At 37.5% G+C, this 15,763-nt stretch overlaps 1 protein-coding gene across 2 annotated transcripts in view; it reads right to left on the bottom strand.

The window, feature by feature from the left end:
• Positions 1 to 15,763, bottom strand: part of dock11 (dedicator of cytokinesis 11) — a 68,443-nt gene that overhangs the window by 22,752 nt on the left and 29,928 nt on the right. Inside the window, exons 30-37 of one of the 2 annotated variants that reach the window (XM_059525889.1) lie at positions 13,411 to 13,522; positions 11,979 to 12,017; positions 10,276 to 10,457; positions 6,286 to 6,399; positions 5,655 to 5,715; positions 5,473 to 5,561; positions 4,344 to 4,458; positions 458 to 524 (exon numbers count right to left, since the gene is read on the bottom strand). In XM_059525889.1, the coding sequence (XP_059381872.1) occupies positions 458 to 524; positions 4,344 to 4,458; positions 5,473 to 5,561; positions 5,655 to 5,715; positions 6,286 to 6,399; positions 10,276 to 10,457; positions 11,979 to 12,017; positions 13,411 to 13,522 (779 nt within the window). The remainder of the gene's footprint in view (positions 1 to 457; positions 525 to 4,343; positions 4,459 to 5,472; positions 5,562 to 5,654; positions 5,716 to 6,285; positions 6,400 to 10,275; positions 10,458 to 11,978; positions 12,018 to 13,410; positions 13,523 to 15,763) is intronic. The other variant, XM_059525900.1, reaches the window with a different exon arrangement.

The raw sequence follows: 15,763 nt of genomic DNA, 5'->3' as shown, positions 1-15,763 counted from the left end.
AGACAGAGAAGACTGAAAATTAGTATATTATGTGACAGAAAGCCAAATAAAGACTAAAGAGAGATTTACTTTCTGGCAAGATTTACTTTCTGGCAATAAACTTCTATAATTTCCTCCCATCTTCAGAGCCGGAAACACAGATTAAGACCTGAAACATTCCGCAATTCTGCATTTTCTTCCAGCAACACCAGCTGGATTTCACATTTTGTCAGAACAAAATTCTTAAGGTAACATTGTGTGCTGTATTCTCAGCCATTAAACAATTTACTTTTATTCAAATGTGCATTCATTTAATCAAGAGACAGCAAATACGTTTACATTGTTATAAAAACGTACATCTTTCAAATAAATGCTATTCTTTTAAACTTTCTATTTATTAAGGAATCATGAAAAAGACCGGTCAACACCGGTCAGACAAGTGGGAAACACCTCATGGGAAACTTAGTATGTCACTCACTCGAGCAGACTGAGGAAGTTCATGACATCTTGTGGATTGACTTTAGACCAATAGGCAAGTAGAGTATCTACAGGAAGACATTGAGTAGCATACAAACAAAAGCGTTAGTGCAATATAGCTCTTATAACACTTGTTCCTGTTCACAGTGACATTCTCAAAAATACAGGACAACAACCTATCTCACAGGGTTCCCACGTTGTTCTTTGACAAATGGCCAAAAATAATACTTTTTACAGAAATGATTTCAAAAATGAAAATTATGCCATGCCATTAAAGGAACACTCCACTTTTTTTAAAATTTTCCAACTCCCCTAGAGTTAAACAGCTTTTTTACTGTTTTTTTTTTTTTTTTGTACAGTTTTACTGTTTTCGAATCCATTCAGCCAATCTCCGGGTCTGGCGGTAGCACTTTTAGCTTAGCTTAGCATAGATTATTGAAGTTTAACATCTTGCTCAAAAATGACCTAAGAGTTTCTATATTATTCCTGTTTAAAACTTGACACTTCTGTAGTTACATCGTGTACTAAGACTGACAGAAAATGAAAAGGCAGATAGAAAGAAAATTTTCTAGGCCGATATGGCTAGGAACTATACTTTCACTCCGGCGTAATAATCAAGAAACTTTGCTGTCGTACCACGGGTTCAGCAGGCGCAGTGATAATCCAGCGCCTAAAAATAGGCTACTGCTGGAAGTTAACTGGGGACTATTTTAAAGCCGCTGTGTAATAAAATAGTGGAAAATCACAACTTTTAATTTCCCGTCGGTCTCAGTACACGATGTAACTACAGAAGTTTCAAGTTTTAAATAGAAAAAATATTTAAACTCTTTGGTCATTTTTGAGCGAGATGCTAACGGTCTAATCAGATGCAATGATCTATGCTAAGCTAAGCTAAAAGTGCTACCGCCAAACCAAGAGATTGGCTGAATGGATTCGAAAACGGTAAAACTCAACTGTTTAACTGAGTTAGACAATTTGCCTATTTTCAAAAATAGCTGAGTGTTCCTTTAAGCCATCATAAGTTTATATTACTTTCTTTTTTTAATACAAATCTGCGTTATATTAAGAAAATATCCTGGCTCTTTCAAGCTTAATAATGAAGCAGTGAATGGGGTTTAAGATTTCTAAGTCGAATAAAAGTGTATCCATCCATCATAAAAAGTGCACCACGAGACTCAAGGAGGTTAATAATAAATTAGATGCATTTTTTTAAGAAAAACATGCATATTTAAAAATAAAAAAAATTTTACTCTCTAGCTTCCGTTAACTGATGAAACAAGACGTAGCGTAAGCTCCAGTGAAAATATGCTAGTCTCGTAAGAACCAATGTTAGTTCACAGCAGAGGAAAACCAGTCTCCTCTTGGTTCATACTGAAATCCTCCAACACTTTTCTTTTCAAATTCTTGACCATTGTTTTGTTTTGCTCTCTACACTGCACTTCTGCATATGTCACGTTTGCATTCGTGAAGTCAAGTCACCTTTATTTATATAGCGCTTTTAACAATACAGATTGTGTCAAAGCAGCTCTACATTATTAAATAGGAAAACAGTGTTTTAATAATGCAAAAGGACAATAGTAAACACTCAATCTTCAGTTAAGCATTGAATTCAGTAATGTCATCATCCACGTCAGTTCAAATAGTATCTGTGCAATCAAGTTGACAATATCGCTGGAAAATAAGTTTCCCCAACTAAGCAAGCCAGAGGCGACAGTGGCAAGTAGGGCTGCAAGATAAATCGCATCGTCATGTGCATCTTGTCAGTAAAGCTTGTTCCGTGATTAGTAGTAAATCTCCATCACGTGCTTTCAGATGTAGCGGCATCCAGTGCTTAATTTGTAAATTGCGAGATCCCGGAACAAAGCGGGGTAACGGATCCGGCATGTGATTACAGGAGGGAGAGGTAACGGAGCATTCGCGCAATCACATTGCTGGACCAGTTTAAGTGATTTTAAGAGCGTGCACCAGTTGCATTTAGGGTCTGTAAGGTCATGAAAATGCCATGTGATTTTAAAACAACAATTTCCATGCCTAAAAATGTTTTGAAAAAGTTGTGGAATTTTATTTTTCCAATCTCTGTGTTATAGTTATATTTAATCAGGTGCTTCATTTATGTAGTTTTAATAATTCTCACAGCTTTCAAGCATTTATTCAACATAGCTTGTAGGTTTGAATAATAAAATAAATCCACACAAACAAGATTCAATCAGTCATTCGAAACCATAAACTCTCTCGGAGCGCGCTTCACATCAGCGCATCTTGTCTGCACTTCAGCGACCTGCCGCAAGCGGCGATACAAGACTCACTCGCATTTCGATCGGGACAGCTGACAGAACTGTCACTTGACTTGACTAATTGGGTAAATTGTTGCATTGTCACAAAAATGTATAATTTGCACACCTTTTAAGTATTTTAAGCCATTTGGTACTCGGGTGCTCCACATGCTGTATTAGGCTATGTGCCCTCGCAGTCACATCCAAACCTCGCACATATAAAGCGGACTCGCGAGTATTATATAAGAGTTATTTTCGTAGTTTGTTGAGTTTAAGCAACCAAATACACACAATATGATGTCTGATGGTTGTTGACAAATAAAACAGTTTCATGGCACACTCTACTAAAATACAGGGGGGAAGGAAAGAAATGGGTAATCTATAATTAAACAACACTGCGTCGTCAGTGTTTGTGTTGTATCAGACACGTGCAATTAACATTAGGCTATATGAAAAACAAGCTCAAATGGAGGTAACAAGGTCTTTGGCCGGCAAATGAGGAGATCTGTGTTTTGTCCGCATCTGAGGCAAGTGCAGCGCATTTTATGCTATCATGGCCTTTTAAAGGCTATATAACGTTTATTGTTGCTATATGGGCGCTTAGTTTTTCTTGTTGATTAGTAAACTTGGCCAATGTTTCATGATATAAATGATAAAGCGCTTATGCACAGGATATTCAAAACGTACAAAAGTATATTGACTAGATGGCAAAAAACTACTTCAGTCTTCAAACACACAAAGACATTAGCCTTTACAGACAAAGTGTTTGAGTAAAGAAAATGCTGTAGCTACTATTCAAACAGTTATTTGTTTGCCCTTGCTTTGCGGATAAGCAGAGATCTGTCTCCTCCAGGCTGTGTGCGCGCGTCAATCTGAGTGAAGGCACGTGAAGTGACGAGGTTTCGCGAGAGCTCGAGGATCCAATGGCGTAAAGAAGTTTTACTGACAAGCTCTTTTAAATACTTATCATTGGTTAAATATTTGTAAAACCCTCTGATTTAAAATAATAATAACGAATTATAATAGAGATAAGAATTTTGGTAAATTTTTCACGGCACATGTCTGTCTTCCATACGGAAAACGCCATCCCTGGAGGAGGGGGATCCGCCAAAATGGTGGGTGGTGTTAGCGCAGTGGATAAGACACACGTCTTTGGTGTGAGAGACCCGGGTTCGAATCCACTGTAAGACACCAGTGTCCCTGACACTGCAAGACACTTAACCCCTAGTTGCTCCAGAGGCGTGCGACCTCTGACATATATAGCAATTGTAAGTCGCTTTGGATAAAAGCGTCAGCTAAATGGATAAATGTAAATGTAAAATGAGGTGCCGGATCCAATTTCGCAGGTGCTGGATCCGGATCCGGCTTGTTCTGGCACAAATTAAGCCCTGGCGGCATCTGTATGCGCTGTATAAAGAAAGGTGACCCAATGCTGTGGGTAGTTGATAGTGTGCTCCTTGTCTTTGGTGTCTAAAGCATCTCTTTGGGGTTGTGTGGGTTCCTGGCTGGTTGCGAAGTCATTCTGGGTGGTTTCCAGGGCATTAATTGGTTGCCTGGCTGGTTGCAAAGGCTACAATCATGACTATTATTCATAGTATAACAAAGTGTGCTTACCATCTGACAATGTTCTTACAATATGCAAGAAACACAGGAGCAGCCCTCTGATCTCATACTGCCCCAAACGGCCAGCGGTGGGTGCATTGCTCATAGTGGACCTGCGCCTCTGTAACTGAGCAGAAATGGGAAAAAATATATAAAAATGATGCATGATTTGTGTGATATTAAATAAGGTAACCTGCAATGTTGGGGAAATGTAATGAAAAACTTTTTTTTTTTTTTACATTTGATTAATGCATTGCTTGTTAAATTTATATGATAAAAACTTTTTAAAATAGTTTTTCTTAATGCATGTCACTGAATATTTAATTGATTAACTGACAAACAACTGCAAAGTTGTCCCTTCCACATGGAAAAAGGGGTATATTAGGACACGTATATACTGTAAGAGTTAGAAAAAAAAAGTAAATTATATTTTACAATTTGTGGTCGACAAACAAATGGTGCATGAGAAAAACAACAAAATATATTATATTGTATAAATTCTAATAAGTAAATTACATAATTTGATATATTATACACTACTAAGCAAAAGTTTGGGGTTGGCGAGATGTTTTAATGCTCACCAAAGCTGCATTTATTTGATCAAAAATACAGTAAAAACATTGATATTTTGAAATTAATACAAATTTAAAATAACTGTTTTCATTAATATAATATAAAATCTGCTTTAATCCTGTGATGGCGAAGCTGAATTTTCAGCATCATTACTCCAGGTTTCAGGGTCACATGATCCTTCAGAAATTATTCTGATTTGCTGATTTGGCACTCAGGAAACATTTCTTATTATCATCACTGATGAAAACTGGTGCTATATTTATTTTTTCAAGATGAATGACGTTCAAAAGAACTGCATTTATTTGAAACGGAAATCTTCTGTAACATTCTAAATGTCTTTATTGTCTCTTTAATGCATTCTTGGTAAATACACATATTACTTTTTGAACAGTAGTGTATATATAAAGCTAGAGGACAAGAATTATACTCTGTTGTAAACACTAATCATGTAATATAATTAATTATTTTGTGTTATATTGAGTAACACAACATTGTAACATGTTACTTTTAAAAGTAACGTTCCCCACACTGGCCACCAGTAGAGAAATCACAGCGGTCTCTGTTTCACCTCATTGATGTCTGGAGTACCAGGATCTCCATACATAGAGCCTCTGGACTCCCCTTTCCTAACGTGTCCATTCTGGGTGATGACACCAGCTGTGAAACACACAAACACAGACAAATGTACACATACTGTACTGTGTGTGTGTTACTTATAATGACCGTTGGCAAAAAAACTTTGATACTCACTAGGTTCCTTATCAACAATTGTGCTGCTTCTGCGGCTATCCACTGACAAATCATCCCGGTACTAAAGGAGATGGGAAAACAGGAAGTGCTTATCCGACTGCTGATCAAGAAATTGCAAGGTTAACATTTGCACTAGGACATGGCGTTTAAATGTAGCACTTTTATGTCTCGAGTTACAACAGTGCAAAAGTAAACCGAATCAGCAAATACTAAAACAACGTACACGCACCCACAATCAACACATAATGCTGGTAAAAAAATAAAACTCGAAGACAGCATGTTTAGTTTTTTGGGGCGACTGATTCAGATCATACTTCAAATTGTGTACAACTAATAATTACATTATGCAAAATATCAATTTCAAAAGGTATCAGATGGACATTTGAGAGTCTAATTAGAGTTGTTTTCCACTCCACAGTCAGTTTCTGTTAAGATAACAATGAAATATTGACAAAGCCTGTTAATATTTTCCTAAATGCCTCTGATTTGTCTTACCTTTTTGGACTGACATTTGAGAAGTTTCAATGGAGTTTTTGATTAAGCAATAGGCCTTTCATAAAATATTGATTGCACAAAACAGATGAAGACTGAGTCATTGTAGATAATGGATAAGAGAGAACTGCATGTTTACCATGAGACCGAGGCCATTTCTGCAGAGTTGCCCCGGGCTGTTCATATGACTCAGGTTCTGATAGAGCAGCTCAAAGATTGGCAGGTACAGCAGACAGATGCGGGCCTGCTGATTCTGTCATCAGATGAAAGAAAAAAAGAAAGATTCTGAAACACGGTAGCAGAAAGAACGGTCGCTAGCCATCAACTGCAGCCAAAGATAGACTTAAGTGTTTGTTTTACTGTGCATATTTCATTTATGCTTCCATGATTTTAATAATGGATAAACAAACAAACAAAAAAAATGCTACAATACACAATAATTCAAGCAATAATATTGTTATATTATACGAAAATATAAAAAAATGAATGTGGTCATAGCTAATTGGTTGACAGGGTGTTATGGGTGGTTGCACACGGTCCAAATCAAAATAAGTCTCTATCAGCGTCATTACTGTTAACCATAAAAAAAACTATTAAACTCAAATAAAGCTGGAATAAAGCAAAATATAAATATAAGAACTAAATGCTAAAATATTGATTGGATAATTACCTTGAGAAATTAACTACATTTAAGCTGAATTTACTAAATAATATACTAAATATAATACACTGAATATACTAAAATCAAAAATGAGAAACAAATCTGAATAATAATAATAATAATGCCAAAAAAGCTAATTTAAAATAAGGGTATACAAATAATACCAAAATGAACACTTTTCTTTATGATATTCTCTAAATTATAAGGCAAATTTTTCAATTAAAGGAATAGCATTTGGAACGATGTGATAAAATGGTCATAGAACTATAATAAAATCCCTCACCTTGGCCTTATCAAGCGCCACTTAAACAGAAAAAGCCTAAACTTCTAAGACTTTTAGGAAATATTCTTGAAATGACCTATCCTATGATTTTAGCAAATGAACAGCATTTTTGTCCTTTTTGTCATGTTGTTTATACAGTTAAGCATATTTCACACAGAAACAGAATCTGCTAAAAACTAAACTCCGTCAGCTTCTGATGTTCACTGTCTTCTGGAAATGATCCCAAGATTATCCCAGAGGCTAAGGCACCGGGTGACTCACAATGTTGTTTAGATCAAACAGATCCTAGTGGCTTCTCAAGAAATGCGATTGGAGCAGGAGCTCGATAGCCATGTCTGTGCCAATGATCTGGAACTTAGATCTATCTGGACTCATTGAGTCTGGCATTTGCATAACAGACAGATGTCTGTTCTTGGATAAAAGCAAACACAATGTGCAGCAGTTATTTACTATGGTGACAACGGCACGGCCATAACTGGAGGATTTCTTTGCATTGTTGTCGGCCACCCTATATGATAAAAGATAAAATGCAAAACCACAAATTTCAATAACATCGACCTTCTTATGCATTGGGGTCATCTCAACCAACTGCATCCCTGTGCATGATGTACAGAAAAGTTTAACTACAATTATTTGTGTTGCTTAGTTTCAATTAATATATTACTACATTTACTTGAATTCTATCTGGTATTTCATTTATTACCGTGGGATTTTAATGCACCAAAAAATATTTTTGGCATGTTTGATCGCTGCCAGACAAAACCAGCAAATTTGTTGGAAAAGTAATATCTTGCCTCTCCTCAACAAGCTGCATGATTTGAGGCATCATTTATGTCTGTCAGTTTATGTGCGGGTTAAAGGTACACTACACCCGACAATATTTCATCATGTTTTCACCCTTATGCCACACAATATGACCCCGGTTTCCGGTCTTCTGAAGTAAAACAGTAGGCGTTTGTGAAAAAACTCTTTAAACTTTTAAAACCCTAAACAATTGTTTTTGGCCAGGTGTCATATAAGTTAACACTTGACATAAACGTCCCACTTGAAACTTTCACAAAACGTCATGTCATCAGTGTTTCAGCATCCCTTCTCGTGAGTCACACAGTTTGTTTATTAACATTTCTGTCACACGCTTGAGGCATTCGGCCAATGCACTGGATAATTGGCCAATCACAGCACACCTCACTTTTTCAGAATGATAAGCCTTGTAAAAATGTGCATGTTTCAGAAAGGCGGGGCATAGAGGAGAAACAATAATGTACAGTATGTGGAAAAGAATGTGTTTTTTAACCTTAAACCGCATAAACACATTGCATTACACCAAATACACCAAATAATGTTCTTTTTAGCAGCATCATATGACCCCTTTAAAATATCTGCCACCTCACTTCCTCTCTGAGCATTTGGCAATGGTGGAAGCCATTTAAAGGAGATTTGAGGTCTAGACAGCAGTGATGGCCATGACTTTTGGTTTGCATTTGTTGCATTTGGGCATTTGTTATGCGGACTATGTGCGTGCATCAAGTGCATGTTACCACTCTCTATTTCACATGAAGAGATATATTGTTTGTGCACATTGTTGGTTGAGGAATTTTAGTCTTTATATCCATGGATACTGTTTGATGTAAGTTTTTAATATTGAGTCATTCGATGTTGTTGAAATCTTGGTAATTTATGATGATTGTTTAATAAGATGAATTTGTGGTTACATGAGCAGCAATATATTAGTGTTTGATCATTTAGATTTGTAACTGATGACAATGTTGTTGTCATTCCTTCTTTATAGTAACCACACCTTGATCCACATGTTGAGCCATCGATAAAGTGATTAATGGAACTTAGTGCATTCTCATCGATGCCCCACAGCAATTATAATTTTACCCAGCTTCCATGAAACTTCGAACCACTCATTGAGACTAACATAAGAAATATGTAAAGTGACACATACAAAACAGCAATATGTCTTCTGCGGACAAAGGTTAATAGCCGCATTTCCACTGTCGGGGCAGTGCGAGCAAGGGCTTAAAGCGGGCTGGGCGGGGCTAATATCCCCGGGCCAGTAGTACCGAGGCCAGAATAGAGCAGGGTTTCAACAGTCAAGGCCTGAAGCTCTGCTGTGCGTCACTAAAACACGCCCTTTACACGCCTCTCAGAACAACGTCATGCAACCCCATCATTTCACCAACAAAGAGAAGTTATCAGAAAACTAAGAAATAAGTCACTGGAACATGCGCGATCACACAGGATCAACAACATGTTAAAAGTGGCCGTTAGTTAGCATGCTTTGTTAAATATTAAAATTCAAAAGCATCGATGTTTTAACTATAGAATAAGTGATACATTGATCATATTGATTTAATTTATCAGGACTCAAAATTAATCACACATAAATACACTTATTTATATTTTATTTATTTATTTTTAACGCTTTTGAAAATAGCTTGCTTATTCAGTCGAGTCTGTTTCTGTTTATTTGTAGCCACAGTAGCCGTCACATTTAGAATGAATGATAATATCTCTATTTTTATAAAAGCTCCCGAACAAAAACATTATTATATTTTTATGATAGGCAACGTGAGCTAAACTCTCGAGACGAGGCTTGTGACAGATAATATAAGTTAATAAATAATTACACGATTGTGATAGAGAATAAGAAGCTGATGTCTGATTTCTTCAAGTTGTCATATTTACATAGTCTTTTACATCGCTTATAAAGATTTCTGCCTTGTTTAGTGATTATAATCTACATCGGATCAAGTTATTTCAAACATTCGCTGCTGAGTAAGAGTGTTTTTTGAACTCAACTGATTTTAAAAAGTATTTAATGCTGGGGTTATAGCTGTTATTTTTCTGAAATGATCCGCGGCTGACGCTCTCCAGACATGGAGAAACTCCGCCTTTGTTCGTAACCCCTCCTCTAGCCCCAGCTGGCCCGCTTTGGCCCAAGGTTTTCGTCGGGCCAAAAAACCCTGGCCGTTGGCCCCGAGGAAGCCCCGGCGAGGCACGATCAAGCCCCGGAAGTGACAGTGGAAACGCGACTGGCCCTGGCACGCACTAGCATGCCCGGTTTAAGCTCGATAGTGGAAACACGGCGAATGACAACTGTCTATTTAGCAGCAGGGACAGAAATTGCCCTGTTCTTTCTGAAACAATGCATATGTTTGTATAACTATGTCATTTACCTTAAAAGCATTGTATCTGTCATCCATGGCGTGTTTGATCACGAGGTTCTTGAGTGCAGCTACAGCCAGCTGTCTGATCTCGGGGGAGCCCTGGAGTCCTTCAGCAACCTCTCGCAGAAGCAGACCCACCAGGAAATGGTTTTTGCAGTAATCCTCAGTCAGGCTGTACTCCAAACTCTGATCTGAAACACATTATTTCAGGGTCAGTGATGTTCCGTACTAGTAATATGTAATTTTTGCGTTTACAGTGTTATGCGTGTTTTTGCAATCTGTGTGGCCTTTTATTAAAAGTAACAAGCAACATTTTTATTTCATGCATCCTAAAGACGCATACTTTTAAAGATGCATATATGCAAATGGTGCTTAACATACAGTACAGGTGTAACAGGTAAGGCTCCTGTGTTGAGTCACTGAGTGAAAGGCATTCAAATGAAAAGACAGTGTCTAGATGGCCGACTACTTTCAAATGCTTTCTGAAAGCAGACTTCACTGCATTCCAGACATCAAACAACAATAGAAACAGTAACTAAAGAGTGACAGAAAAACCTTGAAAGCATGTATTATTATTATTATTGAAAATAGATCATGCAATTATAAATGGCCTTCTTTGACAACAATACAGTAATCCTGATGACAAGTTTTTATCCCCTACTCACAAGTAGTTGTTCACGAACAATGGAAAATTCTGTCCATTTTTACTCACCCTCATGTTTCTTTAGAATCTTCTCAAAGTGAAAACTGTGTCGGTGAATAAACCATTCGTTTGAGACATTTCTTTTAAGCTTGACAAAATAAATCAGAGTTCAATTCACTGATTCCATGATTCAGCCTCATTTTTTTTTTTGAAGCAGATATCAGCATATTAGAAAGATTTCCGAAGGATAATGTGACACTAAAAACTGGAGTAATGATGCTGAAAATGCAGCTTTGTCATTAAAATGAATGAATTACAATATTTCAAAATATTACTGTGATCAAATAAATGCAACATCGGTGGGCAGAAGAGATTTCTTTTGAATCCTTAAACTTTTGAAAGGCAGTATTTGTCACCTGAACTACGTCTACAATGTTTTCTGTCACGTTTGGAGCTTAGATCACTGTGAACACTCAATGAATGTAAAATGCTACTGAAATACTGAAAAAAAATATTTAGTTTTGGTAAAACGTGAAGGTGAGTAAATGATGAAACGTCTTGAAAAATTATTTTTGGCTGAACAATTACTTTTTAATTCACTGTCATCTGAACAGAAAACAGAACAGACACATTTCCCCACATTTTTCTGTACAACAACAGCAATATAAATATGATTATAAAAAATGCACACAAGATGTTTCCGCACTCGTTCTCTATGTGTAGTATATTACATAGAAAAAAAGAGCAAGTGAGGACAGGACAAGACAGACAAATATAGGATACGCTTCATTACAGCAACAAACATCTCAGGTAGTGTGAAAACACTGCCCTTTTCATTTGTTTTGTAAAATCATTTAAAAATCCTCTGACAATACACATTTACTCATTGAATAAGAGCAAAGCAAATGTGTTATGCTTGGTGACAGAAAAAGCAAAGGCCTCAACCTGAAGTGTCAAATGCAGTTCGACAGCGATTGATGAGTGATGCAGGAGCAAAGCAAGGCAATTAGTGAGGTCATCAGGATGATTATCTGACGACTGGAAATGCGTTTGGGTCGGCATCACCTACCTACGACACCGAAACACTCCGCCGCATACGAAATAAAATCTGAAATAATGAATAAAGGAAGCAATCATGCAGGATTGCCATTATCAGTGGTGGGAGTGAAGCTGTGAGGGTGTGTGGCTGTGTGCAATATAAAGTAACTGTTTTCTAATAATATGTGACCCTGGAGCACAAAACCAGTCTTAAGCATGGTCCAAAATTATACATATAGATATATACAGATATTTTGTAAATTTCCTACTGTAAATATATCAAGACTTAATTTTTGATTATTAATATGCATTGCTAAGAACTTAAAGGACAACTTTAAAGGCGATATTGAATTCCAGATTTTCAAATAGTTGTATCACGGTCAAATATTGTCATATCCTAACAAACCATACACCAATGGAAAGCTTATTTATTCAGCTTTCAGATGATGAAATAACTTACCTACTCATACTTAGTTAAACTTAAGACTGGTTTTGTGGTCCAGGGTCACATATTTCACACCGGGCCTCATCACTGTTTTTCCTGCAATTTGATCAAATAAGTGAACTTTTTTTTGTTGTTTTTAACTCCTTTTATATAAATATATGTTTGCATCTCTATGTGAATATGTATATTAGTTTCACAAACTACAGGAAAATCACAGTGAATATGATATTTTTCCACTATGTCTTTTGACTACATAAAAGCCAAATGCAGTGATTTATCTCTGATTGATCAATGACAAGCATCAGCAGTGAAAATCATATCTTTTGCGGTTCAGGCCACTAGAAACTAGGAATGATGAAAAAGCCACTAAAACGTCATTGAAAATGAACCACTAAAACGTCATCTTAGCCAAAATATATAAACATAGAAACCATTGAAAATATTTCACAACATTACCATTTTTGCAGTATTTTGATTTAATAAATACAGCACGGTGATATTTCAAAACCATAAAAAATCCATACTGATGCCAAACTTCAGAAAGGTAGTGTACATACTGTAAACAGTATTCATCCTTTACAGTGCACATATGTGTATTACGTTAAAGCTTATCCTGGGTCTAAATGAAAAGAATAAGAGGTAATTTTATCTGAACTTCATTTGAACTTGTTAAAGAGGAGACACTCAACACTGACTCACTGAACATTTCAGGAAAAAGAGTCTGTTTTTTATTCTTTTCTAAAACTCATGACAGCCATTAAATTAATTACACCTGAACTTGTCAAATCCAGTGTTTAGGGTGATTCATGCCTAAAATTATATGTTAAGCTTGACCGTCATCACGCCCCATTTCGTGACACTTAAATCCTTGTATAGCTAGGTTTTCAGGTTGACGTTACATGGCGTAAGGAATGGTGCTGCTAGCAGATCTTAAAGTGGTGAAGTTGTTAGACTGGGTTGGAGGGGAGGATGAGGGCAAGAAGAGCCATGGAAAGATAGACAGGGTGAAGAGACCTACCCTGGACTCGCTGCAACTTAGTTCGGCCAAATGCCATGGGCAGGTTTAGAGGAATGTAGTGCTCATGGTTGCAAACCGTCATGAGGAAATCAAACTTCATCTCTGTAAGCACCTGTAGACATTGCATAAAAAAGTGATAAGTGAGATGTTGGAGAAACTGATTCAGAGATAAAACAGATTTACTGCAAAAGCGTATCTGTACAAGTTCTGACAAGCTACGTTCATGTTTTAATTCATGTCCGAGTTCAGCAACAGAGACAGCAACTCTTGTTATTAAGGAACAGTTACAGTGATAACAAATTAGGAAGTATAATATCAAAACTGTTATTGGCGATAACCAATATCAAACGCCCATGATATAATATTTTGTTTAATTGTAATGAATTATTTCAAATTCTACAAGTGAATTTAGGCATTACAACATTGCAATGTACAGCATGAATTAAATGTAACAATTTTTATGTTTATGTCTTTTATCTAAAGGTCAGCTAAGGTAATCTAAATGTAATCACAGGTGGAAATAAGCATGCACAATTAAACATCCAATATAAATTTATACTGAAAAAAATTATAAAAATCGAATTATATGCATTATTTATATCGTGCATGCCTGACATTTTTTAGATTATCAACCATCATTTTTACAGTGCATAATGAAAATACTTCATTTGCTTGTGTTTTCCCAGCTTTGCAGTCTAGATAGGAGATCAGATTGGCTATAAAAAATTTTTTTTTAAAATACCCCCGGAAAGGCTGAGAAAAGAGCTTTCAGCAAATGATCCAGCATCAGTATGGACTGGTCTGAGGAACATCACTATGTACAAAACACCACCCCACAGTCTGCGGAGAATTAACAACTGGATGACGATCTGAATGTGTTTTACTGCAAATTTGAAAAGGATATTCAGCTCCCCCCCACCCCACATTCACTTTGATCTGCATTTCAGACACTGACTTACCACCCCTGCAACCCCCATCCCTAACCCACCTTTCAACCTGTCAAAACTTGTCAAATCCAGTGTTTAGGGTGATTCATGCCTAAAATTATATGTTAAGCTTGACCGTCATCACGCCCCATTTCGTGACACTTAAATCCTTGTATAGCTAGGTTTTCAGGTTCACATTACATGCAACCCCTGCAACCCCCATCCCTAACCCACCTTTCAACCTGCGCTAAAGCTCTATGAGGAGGACGTGAACCGGGTCTTCAGGAAGCAGAAATCTAGAAAAGCTTCAGGTCCAGATGGTGTTTCACCTGCCTGTTTAAAAGTCTGCTCTCTGTTTAAAAGTGTGCTGACCAACTGGACCCCATCTTCACACAGATTTTCAACAGATCACTGGAGCTGTGTGAAGTTCCCTGCTGCTTCAAACGCTCCACCATCGTTCTGGTCCCCAAAAAGCCCAAAATCACTGGACTTAATGATTACAGACCTGTCGATCTCACGTCTGTGGTCATGGAGTCACTTAAGAGACTGGTCCTGGCCTACCTGAAGGACATCTGGACTCTTGCTGGATCCTCTCCAGTTTAACAACAGAGCAAGCAGGTCTGTGGATGATGCAGACAACATGGGATTTCATTACATCCTGCAACATCTCAACAGACCTGGGAATTACGCAAGGATCCTATTTGTGGACTTCAGTGTGGCCTTTAATACCATCATGCCCGAACTTTTCTCAGACAAACTCTTACAGCTCTCCATGCCCACCTCTATCTGTCAGTGGATCACCAGCTTCCTGACAGACAAGCAGCAGCTAGTGAGGCTGTGCAAACTCACATCCAGGACTATCACCATCAGCACTGGCGACCCCCAGGGATCTGTGCTCTGCCCACTGCTTTTCTCTCTCTACACGAATGACTGCACTTCAAAGGACACCTCTGTCAAGCTCCTGAAGTTCGCAGATGACACTACAGTCACTGGCCTCATAAAGGAGCCGTCGGTGAGAGTGAGAGCTATGAGAGCTATGATTGGATGTTCAGCTTAGTGAACGATTCAGTGCAGAGAATTAAAGCAAAAGTGATGAAAACAGACAGAAGACAGAAGGCGGTTTAAATGTTACATGACCTTTCCCAATCATTCTAATATGCAAATATATTCATAACAACATGAACCGCTTAAAATGATTAAAGTTATTTACATTACTGCTGATATTCAAAATGGTAAGCAACTTTAAGCCCTATGATAGTGGACTTCAGGAGCAACCCCTGTGCTCTACCCCCACTCACCATCATGAACAGCACTATGACTGCAGTGGAGTCATTCAGGTTCCTGGGCACCACCATTTCTCAGGACATGAGGTGGGACACTCACATATGGCGCTTTTCCACTGCATGCTACGGCACGGTACGGTTCAC

This window comes from Carassius carassius, chromosome 3, assembly GCF_963082965.1.
Source record: "Carassius carassius chromosome 3, fCarCar2.1, whole genome shotgun sequence".
Taxonomy (NCBI): Eukaryota; Metazoa; Chordata; class Actinopteri; order Cypriniformes; family Cyprinidae; genus Carassius; species Carassius carassius.
Note: the sequence above shows the minus strand (reverse complement) of the source record. Positions and strands in the feature narration are given on the sequence as shown.